General features: G+C 37.6%; 1 protein-coding gene across 2 annotated transcripts in view; it reads left to right on the forward strand.

Moving 5' to 3' along the window:
- The window catches only part of abcc4.L (ATP binding cassette subfamily C member 4 L homeolog), a 140,538-nt gene that overhangs the window by 55,125 nt on the left and 72,349 nt on the right, over positions 1–13,064 (forward strand). For both annotated transcript variants that reach the window (XM_018247248.2, XM_041582429.1), the window contains exon 19: positions 870–1,016. In XM_018247248.2, the coding sequence (XP_018102737.1) occupies positions 870–1,016 (147 nt within the window). The remainder of the gene's footprint in view (positions 1–869; positions 1,017–13,064) is intronic.

Here is a 13,064-nt window from a genome sequence, read left to right on the forward strand (position 1 = left end):
TTAAGCTTTTTATTCAGCAGCTTTTTATTCAGCAATCTGATTGCTAGGGTCCATATTACCCTAGTAATCATACATTGATTTGAATGAGAGACTGGAATAATAGGAGAAGTCCCAAATAGAACGATGAGTAATAAAAAGCAGCAATAACAATCAATTTGTAGCCTTACAGGGCTTTGTTTTTTTTTAGATGAGGTCACTGACCCCCTATTTGAGAGCTAAGAATTAGCCATTCTATAACATACTTAAAGTTGAACTACCCCTTTAAATTGTACTTTTTTTGTTTTCAGTTTAGGGTGACTGAGAACATCCCTCCTTGGATATCCACAAGCAACTCTTATGTCGTTTTTTTGTAGTATTTTGGATGTTTAATCCTAGCATTAAGACCAGTATGACATTACCTCCGACAATGACCAGCCAGAAACTTGGAAAATGAAAGGGTTAAACATGAATCTCTTCTATAGAATTTTTCCTGGCAGTCAGGAAACAGATTTACACATTTATCAAACCAATTGATCAATGTGTCAGTTTTGACTGCTTAGAGCCTAAGGATGCTTGTGGAGCACAAGAACCTGTTCCTCGTTTATAGTGCATTTTTAATAAATTCCCTTTACATGAATACAATATTTCCCGTTACAGGAATACAATAACTGTAGGTTATATCAGTAAGATGAAGTAATAAGAGATACCAGTAGGTGGAACTGTGCGCTAACAGTCTTCAACATTCCGTAGGTTTTTAAAGTAAAGGTGACAGTGATGCAGTTGTGTAACGTTTCTATCAATCTGTTTGTCAAAGAAATAAAGGGCAACCGGTTAACATGAGTTAGAATTTACACTTGTTGTAATGTTTATATGTTCTGTTTCTTATTTAGGTTTGACAGCTGCAACAATCATTTTTGGTGTCCTGCGTTGCTTGCTGGTTTTCCGTGTTCTTGTTTATGCCGCTCAGACTTTGCACAATCAAATGTTCCAATCCCTTCTCAACGCTCCAATCCTGTTTTTTGACAGAAATCCGATTGGTGAGTGTGCTGTATGTTACTTCACTTTGACTCTGTGCCAATAATGAACTTGATCTACCCTCACCTACCTCACCTTAAACCAATCATACATTCATTAAACATGTTCAGTAGTTTTGAAGCCCTATTTTACATTTTTCAGGGGATCAGAAAAAATGTGTAAAATATAGGAAAATGTAAAATCAGGGAAATTTATTATGCATAATATATAGGTGGGACCACAAAACAACAATGTAAAATAAGGAAAACTATGGGGATGTAAAATTGAGGTTTTACTCTATTTGTAATTGGTATTGAAAGCAGCATTTCTTGCCCATTCTGTTCTCTGCCCTGCAGTTTGTAGGTTATCATATACACATATATTTTCCATCTGATGTGTGTGTGTGTGTGTGCAGGGGCGATCCTGGCCCCTCCGGCCCCTGAGGCAGCAGCAGTTGCTGCTGCCCCCCCCTCCCCCAGAAATTCGCTCTTAAAGTACCAGCGTTTTTGCTGCCCCTGGTACCTAGTGGGGCGCTGCCGCCTGAGGCGACAGCCTCAACTCGCCTCATTGGCGAAGCACCTCTGTGTGTGTGTGTGTGTGTGTGTGTGTGTGTGTGTGTGTGTGTGTGTGTGTGTGTGTGTGTATATATATATATATATATATATATATATATATATATATATATACACAGTATCTCGTGTATATATATCTTGTGTATATAGATTAGATTCCCTATGAATATCAATAGTGCATCTGCCAGTGTAAACATTACTATGTTGTTTCTGCTGCACATTCAACACTGATTTTAATGTAGCCGTTTAAAAAAAAAAAAAATTACAAAAAAGGGGGGTTATGGGAGCACTCCAAAGCTAAGTAAAAATATATTTAAATACAATGGAAGTGCTACTGATCTGGCCAAATTAACTACAAACATAGAGAAAAAGAAGGGGCATTGATCAATGGACATTCCCTGGTTCCCTGTGTCATACGTAATCCAGTATCTATGCAAGTGCATCTATTTGCAAAAACATGGGTTTTTAGTTACAAAGTTATGATCATAAAATTAGTAAGCCTCCATACCAAGTCAAGGTATGGTGGCTTACCAATTCTATGATCAAAACGTTGTAACTAAAAAGCCCTGTTTTTGTAAATAGATGTGTTTGCATAAATATTGGATTACTTATGAGAAAGGGGACCAGCGAATGTGCATTGATTAATCCCCCTTCTTTTTCTCTATGTTAAAAAAATAAGAATGGACTCCGAATATCACACACTCGGTGTCGGACTGGGATGCCAGGGGCCCACCAGAAAACCTTAGACCATCGGCCCACTTTCTAAACTATTATTCCTCCTATACTCGCTTAACCTCTTAATTCTCCAAGTCTTTTATCTGTACTTACTATACTCTATTTTTCCATTATTAAGCTTCTTTTTTCCTAAAAAGAAATGGGGAATGACCATGATATATGCCAAATGGTTAGAAGTATGAGGGTCCACTGACAACTGGGCCCACAGGGAGTTTTCCTGGTATCCCGGTGGGCCAGTCCGACACTGCACACACTAGCCCAAAAACTCCCTCAGACCCGGCTGATAAAAGGATACAGAAGTATAGCAAGCAAATTGGACTGTAATGACTTTTAGGAAATTGAAACTAGAGAGCATGCAGTTGCCTGCCTTGCTTACACACTGCAAGGCTTCAAAGGGATCGCCGCTGACTTTTGTCTTTTGTCTTTTGTTTGATACACTAACCTTATTTTGCTTCCTTTTCATTACACTTTTTCTGTGTAAGTGTAATATGTAAATATGCTTTCCTTTATTTAACATGTAGACTTTTGTGCTTTCAAGTGTCAATAGGATTTTCAATCAAAAGAGCTTTCACCACTCTGACCTCGGCATTTTCCTTGTCTTTACTCCTGTGTAATATCTCTCAACTCACCTGGACCCCTCCAGGGAAAACACTGACTAAAAATAGGCATTGTACTTAATCTGGTGTCAGTCTTGTTTTAACATGCTTAAAGAGAGCTTTGAGAACATTTGTTCAGACTGTTTTGTCTTGGTCATTTGGAAAACTAGGCAACACGTATTAAACAAAACAGCACAACTAATGGGTGGAACAATGAAAAAGTTATATTATTACTTTGCTTTTATGCTGCAACAAAGGGCAGTTTGCTTTTTTACTGTTGCTTTGTTTTAGATATCCTGTTCATAACATGAATTTCTGTGACCCAGGCTTTTATATCACAACACAAAAATAGTACATGTATTATTGGTTTTCATTTGTATAGCTCTAACACATTATGAAAGGCTTTTCAGTGGGAAAGACAACATTCAAAAGATTGGTGAGAAAAGAAACTAGAATCTTGTTTATACTCTAGAGTAGTTAGGTAACAGTCTGCCGATTAAACAGTCGCAGAGACATTAGCTAGAGAATGTGAGACAGTTCTTGTTAATATTAACCTTTATTAAACTTTATAGTCGGTCTTCATTTTTGTAATGGTTGTTAAAGCATTAACCATTTCAGTGCCAGTAGGAAGGGCTGTCTATAACACATGTTGCAGTGTAAAGAAACACATGGTATATATCAAAGTGTTGGGCTTAAATTCTGTGTTCCGCAACTCTAAAACAAGATATTATGCTTCTTATTTCCAATACTGAAATAAAAATTAATTCAAAGGGAAAATATATTCCCCTGTCTAGACATGAGTTCTATAGAAAAGGTGCATAAACCTTATCTGAACTTCCAAAAACAAATGTTTTTTTACAGATTGAAAGGAAGTCATTGAGAGGATATTTGTGACCTATATGAACTATTTCCCTGTCCCTCCGCCTCAAAGACACATGCAATCCTTCTCTTGTTTTGTTCCACTGTTAATGTGGAACAAAACAAGAGAACTTGATTCTGGAACTTGAAGTCCCTTTGCTTGTCAAACAATCTGTGCACCACCCACTATGGAAAGCAGAAGGACTTCCAGTTCTGAATTCCATCACTTCACAATGGAACTATGCAAGGGAGGGGTTGTATGACTGTAAATTCAGATAGTGTGCATGCACCTTTTCTGCATAAGCCCAAGTAAAAGAGCGCATGTAAAAAAGGGGGTTATTTTGCCTTTCAGGTTAATACTGTATGAAAAAAACACAGAATGTCACAGTTTTCACTGTAGCAAATAGTCTTTTGACTTATGGTCAGAACAGGAATAGCAATTGTGTATCCAAGGCATCGATTTGGATTCACATAATTGCTTGCCTCCTATGGAGAACCTTTACTCTAGAGTCCTGCAGCGGGTTGGGTACCCGCGGGTTACCCGCGGTTAACCTGAAGTACCCTGCGGGTTGCAGGTAGAAGTTCCAGGTGCGGGTATAGAAGCGGGTTTGCGGGTCACAGGTCGGGCCGCGGGTCTTCTCAATAGCTATTTTTACTCCTTTTTTCTGATCACGGCTACTTTCGATGATGTCACTTCCGGTTTACAATGATAGCACTTCTTGTTTTACTCATTTTTTTTTTCATTATGCCTACTTCCGATGATGTCACTTCCAGTTTACAATGACCGCATTTCCTGATTCTTGAAGATCAGTGAGTCGGGGTTGCGGATAAGTTACTTGCTGGTCGGATAGCGGGTCCAAGCGGGTAAGAATACATGCTGGGGGTCCAGGTTGCTGGTACGGATCGGGTACGGGTTCCAAAAAATGGACCCGCACAGGACTCTACCTTACTCTTGAAGGGAACTTGAAGGGAAGGCACCCCCCAAAAAAAGTAAAAGTTGATGGGTTAAGGCAAGATCATTCACTGTTTCTACCTATACTTCCAGACCTGACCTGAGATGTGAAAAGACTAGCTTAATGGCTAGCTTAATATAAATGTCCCATTGATTCCAAAATATGTTCCAGTGTCTATAAAATAACATAAAGTGACTTCTCATGTTCGAATCAAATTCTGATTTGCGAATGTGAACTTTCAACCTACTGCCATCATATGATGCTTTTTAGTTTTTAAACTCCCCAAGTCAGGTAGACCATTTATTATGATGCTAAAGGTAATGATTGTTGAAACACCTGTTTGATTGAAGCCTGGTTGTATCATCTATAAACATAGGGTGATTTATGTATTAGCAATACATAATAAACTGTGTAAAATGGAAGAGAGAAACTGTTAGTTCAGAATAAAATCCGGCAACAAGTCTTAGGGTGGTGGCACACGGGGACATTTAGTCGCCTACAATAAATCTTTGCTACTTCAGGCGACTAATCTCCCTGAAATGCCCTCCTACCGGCAACAATACTGTGAATATTCTTACCATAGTGATTTTATGATACAGAATGAATTAGAACAGTGTTGTCATGCACACCTCTGCACACAAGAGGGCAGTATCAATCAGCTTACCTACTTTTTACATACTCTTCTGCTTTAACAGAACAACCTATTATCTCTCTCTGTCTGTTTGTCTGTCTATCTGTCTCTCTCTCTCTTTGTTATAACATTAGTTAAAACGTTTTGTTTATTTAGGGTATCTTTTTCTCTCTAGTTTGTCTTAAGTGTATGCAGAGTAGTTATACTTTTATACTGTGATATCTGAAGAAACCAAATCCAATATTCAAACCTAACTGTAACATTACCAATATCGTGTATCAAAATGCAGCATGAATTTGGCATTGGTCGCAAATAAATACATATATGGGCTTCTGAGCTTCTCTTGTGGTCCACCATTGAGATGACGCACACATCTGTTTGTAATAGTCAGCTGTCATGCTATTACTCTCAAAGATCTCACATTCTTCCCGCAAGTTGCTTTTCTAATCCATGTAACCTAGTCACACAATTTTTTATTTTTACTTTGTACTTTTTTAGTAGAAATATCCTTGAAACTGTTATTGACTGCAACTTTCAGCGTAAGGGCCTGATATTGTTAGGCAGCTACAGTTCTGCAGTATGAATATGAGAGAGGTTTAGAGCATGTTTTTGATTATAACGATGACAGGGCCATGTTTGGAAAAATGCTCATTATGATAAATTTTTTTCTTTAATTGCCAGTAATGGATATAATTGGTAGAAGTTATACCAAAACAAAAGTTTGCATCAGTCATTATTGTTCTGTGTAACCACATAATTACACACTAAATATTATTTTTGGGTGTTTGAATGGAACAGCTAATAGCTTTAGTAGGTGTGTCAATGAAAACCCATATGCCTTTTCATGTTAGACAAACACACGCATGCTTTTATACATAAGTGGTTCAGTGTATCTTAGCCCTTATCAGGGTGTGATGTTAAATGATATTCGAGTGGGAGTAGTTAATTTGTACTTGGTTGTTTCTCGGCACTGATTCTACCTATTCAGGCAATTCCCCAGTGGCGTACAGTAGATAGGCTATTGTATTACTTAGGTTAATCTTTTTTAGAAGCAGATTACTTTAGTGCAGTCATCAGCACATTAGATTGTTTTATTTGCATGTATTATCTGCTAGGATAACCTAATGATTCCCGTACACTTGTGCTTCTTTGTCTCAATCATTAGCGGACAAAGAGCCAGAAGCCGATTATGGAGCAAGCTGATATGTTTTAAATGCCCATGACAGTGCACTTGTTTCCTGAAAATCTGTGCAATATTTCAGTTGTTTCAAGGTTTCCATTCGGAATGAGAAAGAAAAGTTTTTACCATGTCCTGCTTAGGGCAGCCGGGAATATGTCTGGTAGATGTTTCATGACAGTGTACTATTATAGTTCCATAGAAGAGTTATATGATACTTGAGGTTTTAAAGATTAATTTTGAGTCAAATGTTTAAGTGAAACCAATAAATACAAAGAAAGGAATGATTCATTGTTTGTCTCATCCATTTGGAAAGTTATTTGACAGCATATTTTATGCTAGGAATAGAGCAGTGTATCCTTACATCATTTGTAGGGGAAACGCTCAGAATAACCATAGATTGCTTTGTGCAAAATGAGTTTATAAGGATGCTTTCTTACTTCTTTGCTGCAGCATGGCTTTGAAGAATCAAATCAATAAAAATATTTGTAACATGCCAAATGTGAAAGAGCTTAATAGAATGTTGCTTGATTGGTTGACGGTTCCTCCATTTCCTGGTGTTGCTTGTTAAAACCGAACACTGCTTTAGCTTTCTATTCAGCAATATGAGTCAGCTATAAATGCACATTTTAATCTGACCGCCACAGAATGGCCAATCTTGCATCATATTATTTTATTTCATATGTTATGCGTGCACCCCATTTATACAGCTACACATGTCATTTAAATCGCAACAATATTATACTTTCGTTTGACTTAAAGTATTAGTTATAAACATAATGTGGGTCTGTGGGCTCCCTTTTGTGGAAGAGCATGTATTTAACTGGGGTGCAAAACGTACTGTATTGCTGAAGCTTAAACTGCTTAATAAACCTATTAACGTTTGGTATAAATACAAATTGCTGCTTAGTGAAAAGACCAAAGTGATTTGCAAAATACTAAAATATTTTTAAAACGATGATATCAAAGAAGGGACAGTGCATTCACACAGAATGCTAATAATCTGCTACCATTGCATGTATCAGAATCATAAAACGTACAGGTAAGATTAATCCAGGCCCGAGGACCGCATTATCTCATTGCTGCTGCTTGAGGTGCTGGGATGTAGCAGATATGTATATTTTCTTTTTTACATTCCTGGCAAGTCATCTGCAGTTCTTTTTCTTTTCATCCTGATCTCCCTCTGATCCTGTAATTGGCTGTTATATCTGTGACACAGAAAACTGCTAAAGGACATTATATATGAAAAAAAAAATATTTTTACAAAGCAGATTCCTATTGTGATTTTCTAAAAAGTAATTTTGAAGTGATTTGTGATTGCAATGGGGATACTGCAGAGTGCTTTATTAGGCAGCACAGAATGCACCTCCCTTGTATACAATAGAACAGGCATGGGATCTGCATTTAATTCTGTGATATGAATATACATGGCAAGATCTGTATATTTATTGTTCCGCTCACATGTTACTTTCTGCACCGAGTCTTCCTGAATCACTTTCTACCAAATAATTTCCTGTCAGAATTAATTGTAAAAATGTGAATACAATGTTCCATTTTTCAGAATAAGTGTGTTCATGTTTTGGGACATGCAAATCATGCAGTCTTCTTTTCAGACTTTTTATCCAAACCCTTATATGTTTTGTTGGACTTGCCTCGACATCTGTAATAGGTTCTCTGATAACAGATCTGTTTGTTTGTAGCGTTGATACATGTGGGTAGGTCTGAAAAATCACCTTGATGTTGTGAATGTATTTATGATTGGAATCTGAATATATATGCTATATAGTGTGCTTGTAGATTGCTTAGTGATTGCTGTGTGTTAATAAATGCAGTAAATATTTATTTTCCATAGGAAAACCAGGGAGGTCGATTAATATTTTTTGTATGATTCTTACTGTCTTACAGTATTTGCTTTGCTGGTTTGCTGTTCTATTGGTATTGAGATCATGGGTTATATCTGCTGAAGTGTATTTCCTTATCACCGATGGTAATCAGTATATGTATATTTAAGACAATTATTCTATCACTGTGTGATAATAGCGAACATAGCAGTGGGGTAAATAGAAAATATGTTGCACAGAAAAACATAATAAAATAAAAGCAACAATAGCGATAATGACAGCTGCAGAAGTTAGGATTTATATATTCATAATAAGAGGTAATCTGTACATTTTTAAAAACACAGAAGTGATTCATATTTGCCGGTTAGGGGATTATAATGATCAGTGCTTGTGCTTCAATGAATCTATTTGCAGTGTTGGCATGGACAGCTGATATGTAACACAATGTTACAGTTATTTGACTACTATCCTTGCAAAACCACATACATAGCTCTTCTTGTGTTTTTTTTAATCATAATACAAAATCTCAATTTTCTTTTATTTATGATTTAGAATAATATTTATAATAATATTTTTTTTAAAAAATGTACTTATAATTATTAAACCTAAACATGACAAACCTTTTCAGGCAAATTTGCAGGCAGACAACGAAAATTCAATTTAAGGGAGAAAAAAAAAAAAGCTGTGAGCAAAATGATTCCATGCTTTTGCTTCACAGTCAGGACACAATGTGTTTTCTCTTTTAAAGTTTGGAAATGGCTTGCCATGTTTGGATGGCTTGAAGTTGGGTCCTATTAGGGAAATCATTTCACTTATATTAGATTCCTGTCATGAGGGCTTAGATAAAGAGCTTAGTCTAAAATCTCTTAAAGTTCAAGCATCTGCCACTAGGGGCAATAAATAATTTCCTCTTAGGCAATCACCCTCTGTATTGTGCTTCTGCCGAGCAGTTAATCTAATTTAAGCCTCCCAGATGATTCATAGCACCTCAATGGGATTTATACTTAGTATTAAATTCACTCATGTCAGGAACATTCAAACATTTCAACTAGCATTACTGAATATATATTTTCAAAACGATTGGCATCTCGTCATCTAGGTTTCTCTTCAGAGGAAGGCACTATGTATATATAGATTTTCTATACAGAGCAGATTTAGCCGCTCTTGTAACACCACAGTATTCTGTTCACTGCTTTGGTTTGTTATTATGTTTAATTAAATGTTGCATATTTTAATACTATTAGAGTAGGGCAATGAAGGACTGAAATGCGTGGCTTCCTTAGCGACACACTAATATATAATGTATCCTTATTCGAGGCAACACAATCCTATTATTAACTAATGTTTTCAATTATTTTTTGGTAGACTTAAGGTATGGACAGCCAAATTATAGAAAGAGGCCTTATCCAGAAAACCACAGATCCTGAGCATTCTGGATAACAGGTCCATACTTGTGTAACAATAACTGTCCATGAAAAAACAGGCCCTGATACAAAGCTTACATGTATGGAGGAAAACTGCTGACAGGGATATTCCTGAAATGTTGGGGGTTCCTTCATTCTGTTACCAAGTGTTCTGACATTTTATGATTTACAAAGTGTGATTTTGTGAGGAATGTAAATTAGCATGAATATATATCTACATATGATATAAAAGGCATAAAGTTTTTCCAGGTGCAGCAATCTATAGCAACCAAAAAAATGTATGCTTTTAAAGGAGAACTAACCTCCCTAAAGAGAGATTCCCCATCCACTAGCCCCTATTCGCCCCCTCCCCTCTTCCTCCCCACATAGTCCACTTTTTGAATACATGCTGCTAAATGTTGCGCAGACCTCTCCATGCAGAGTAGCGCAGTGGAGCTCACAGGCGCCATCTTCAGTATCTTTGGATACATTCACTAAAGGACTACCGACACTGTTTTTTCACGCACACGCAGTTGGAGCGACTTTGGCTCCCGTCTCCTCCCTTGTATCCCATCCAGACCGGAGCAATGGGGATTGGCGCACAGGAAATTTTAAAAAAACCTTTTATCTCCAGTGTCTCTAAACCAATGTGGGTGTGGTTGGGCAGCATGCCACCCCCTAAAATCCTGCCGCCCTAGGCCCGGGCCTTGGTGGCTTTTCCACAAATCCAGGCCTGCACTTTGGTATTCATGCTTTCTGCTTGTGTGCGGGAAGCTCTGTAATTAGCCGAAGGAAAGAAGAGTAGATACTGAATATGGTGCCAGTGAGCTCCGCTGCACTACTCCGCATAGGGAGGTCTGTGTGACATTCAGCAAACTTTTTTAAATAGTGGACTATGTGGGAAGGAAGTGGCAAATGGGGCCTAGTGGATGTGGACTTACTTTTTAGGAAGGGGGTTTAGTTCTCCTTTAAACAGATGAACAGTAAATGGTACCAACAGTGGTTTCTCTAGGTGATTAGACCTGTACCAAACTTGTACTACCTGTACCAAAAACAACCCTATTGTGTTTTGCTAGGACTTTTCCTAGTTCAGCAACATTTAAAGCTGGCCATACATAGGGAGATCCGCTAGTTTGCCAACATCGGCAAATGAGCAGATCTCTCCGCGATAAGTGGGGCCCAACGATCATATCCCAATGAGAAGAATATGGGCAGTCAAATTTAGGGCCGCATCAACAAACCAATTTGGTCCTCGATCCGACTGGATTTTTAAGTGTGTCTATTATACAGAATGTCATGTTAAGATTTTTTTTATGAGTCTAACAAATAATTATAGATTCTTTCCACACTGGTAAGCAGCCATCTGAGCAAACCTACTGTACATTATAAAAACATTTTTCTATTATTTTAAGTACTTATTCAGCAGTCATCTTGTGTATACTAATAACACTTACTCTTTTGATGGTGTAGTTGTGTGTGTTTATATATAAAAATTTAAAATACGCAGTTGTTCAATAGACATTGTCTGGCCCCATGTGTATCAGTCATTTATTCAGAGCCCGTGCATACAATATTTTTTTGCTGCAGGTCCACCATTCCTGGTCAATGAAAACTACATTTATTGGCCTTAACTATTTACCTCTGGTTATATTTTTCATCTCACATCCCCTGCATTGTTTCACCTCTTGGTAAAAGTGTCTCCTGATCAAAACGTTGGCCTCACGGGCATCCTCTACTAACTGTAGCTTTTATAAGACCGTGCTCTCTAAGATCAACATCCATTTTTAGAGGTATAAGGCTTCCATTAAAGGGACTGGTGTTGGGGGTACTGCAACCACGTGGCTTTCCTTTCAGCAGAATACAAAAATACAAAGAGGGTCATGGGACTGATTTAAGACTAAAAAAAAATAAAGTATAACAGAAGTGTGGAAATTTACCATAAATATACAAGAAAGAAAAATTAAAAATACAATTGCCAAACAACTGTACCATGTCAAGGTAAACCCAGTATGGTTCCAGATACACCCTTGCCTGAGTAGAATATATATAGTTGTGAATATGAAAATTAGAATTGAGATTCTGATAATAGTATTTGGCCAGATCCGGAGCTTTTCTCATTTCGGCGGCCTGTCCTTGGTCTCCTCTCACCATACATCATCCTCGTGATTTTTAAAAAATCTATTTTTAAATATTGGCCCTACATGTGCAGTAAGCATTCAGTGGCTTCAGGACACCATTTGTGCATGTGCATGACATCACTTCTGGTGGCGCATGAAGGTGCGTGACATCACTTCTGGGTTTTGGCAGAATCCCATTCCTCTCAACTGTCCCATTTTTAGAGAGACAGTCCCTCTTTTGACAGCTTAACCTGCAGTCCCTCATTTGTAATTGAAAGTCCCGTTTTGCTCTGCACTGAACAGTCTGAAAAAGAAACAAAGTTTCAAACTTAATTGGCATTTGGCAGAGAGCCCAGAACAGCCACAACAGAAGATAAGATACATTTGTAACAATTCAAATATATCTAGATAAGCAATCTAAATAAGCAAATAAGTAATTGTAACAATTTAGGATAACAGGTCCCTTGGGAAAAGTTAGACTCACAGCTTAAAGGGCAATTCACCTTCAATAGCAAAACTGTAATAACTGGAAAAAAAAAACAGAAATATGTTCAAACTTTAATAACCTGCGAAATTTGGTAAAATTAACATGGTAATTAGGGGGTGTGGCCACACAAATTAGCGTGGTAAAAAAATGTTCGCTACTTCCTGCTTTGCAGTTCTCTGATTGCTTTCAGTCAGTAACCAATCAGTGACTTGAGGGGGGGGGGCATATGGGTCAGAACTGTTTGCTTTTAAATCTGACCTGCATGCTAAGGATCAATTGGAAACACACTGAAAAGTTATGTCCCATCTGGCGCCCCTTCAAGTCGTTGACTGACTAAGAGAGACTAAGAGAGAGCTGCAAAGCAGGAAGTTGGGGATACTGGCTATTATGTCAGACATCCGGTTACGCCAGCCTTTATAGATAACATTTTTTTAACATTTTAAAATTTTGCACTATTTACCTAGTTATTATTTTTACCCCTAACTGTTCCTTTAAGAAATCTATTGATCTGTAACAAACTATATATGAAAATATGCACAAACAGACTTAATGAGGCAGGAAACTTGTGCAATGCCAATCAGCTGAGACTGAGTATCCCTCTGCTTTTGTTGAACTTCAGTTCCAAGGACTGCCTGGGAAGTGCCACATTGGCTATATTTGGTTTAGAACCTCAAGAAAAAGGTTAGGGGTTAATTATCAAA

This window comes from Xenopus laevis, chromosome 2L, assembly GCF_017654675.1.
Source record: "Xenopus laevis strain J_2021 chromosome 2L, Xenopus_laevis_v10.1, whole genome shotgun sequence".
NCBI lineage: Eukaryota > Metazoa > Chordata > Amphibia > Anura > Pipidae > Xenopus > Xenopus laevis.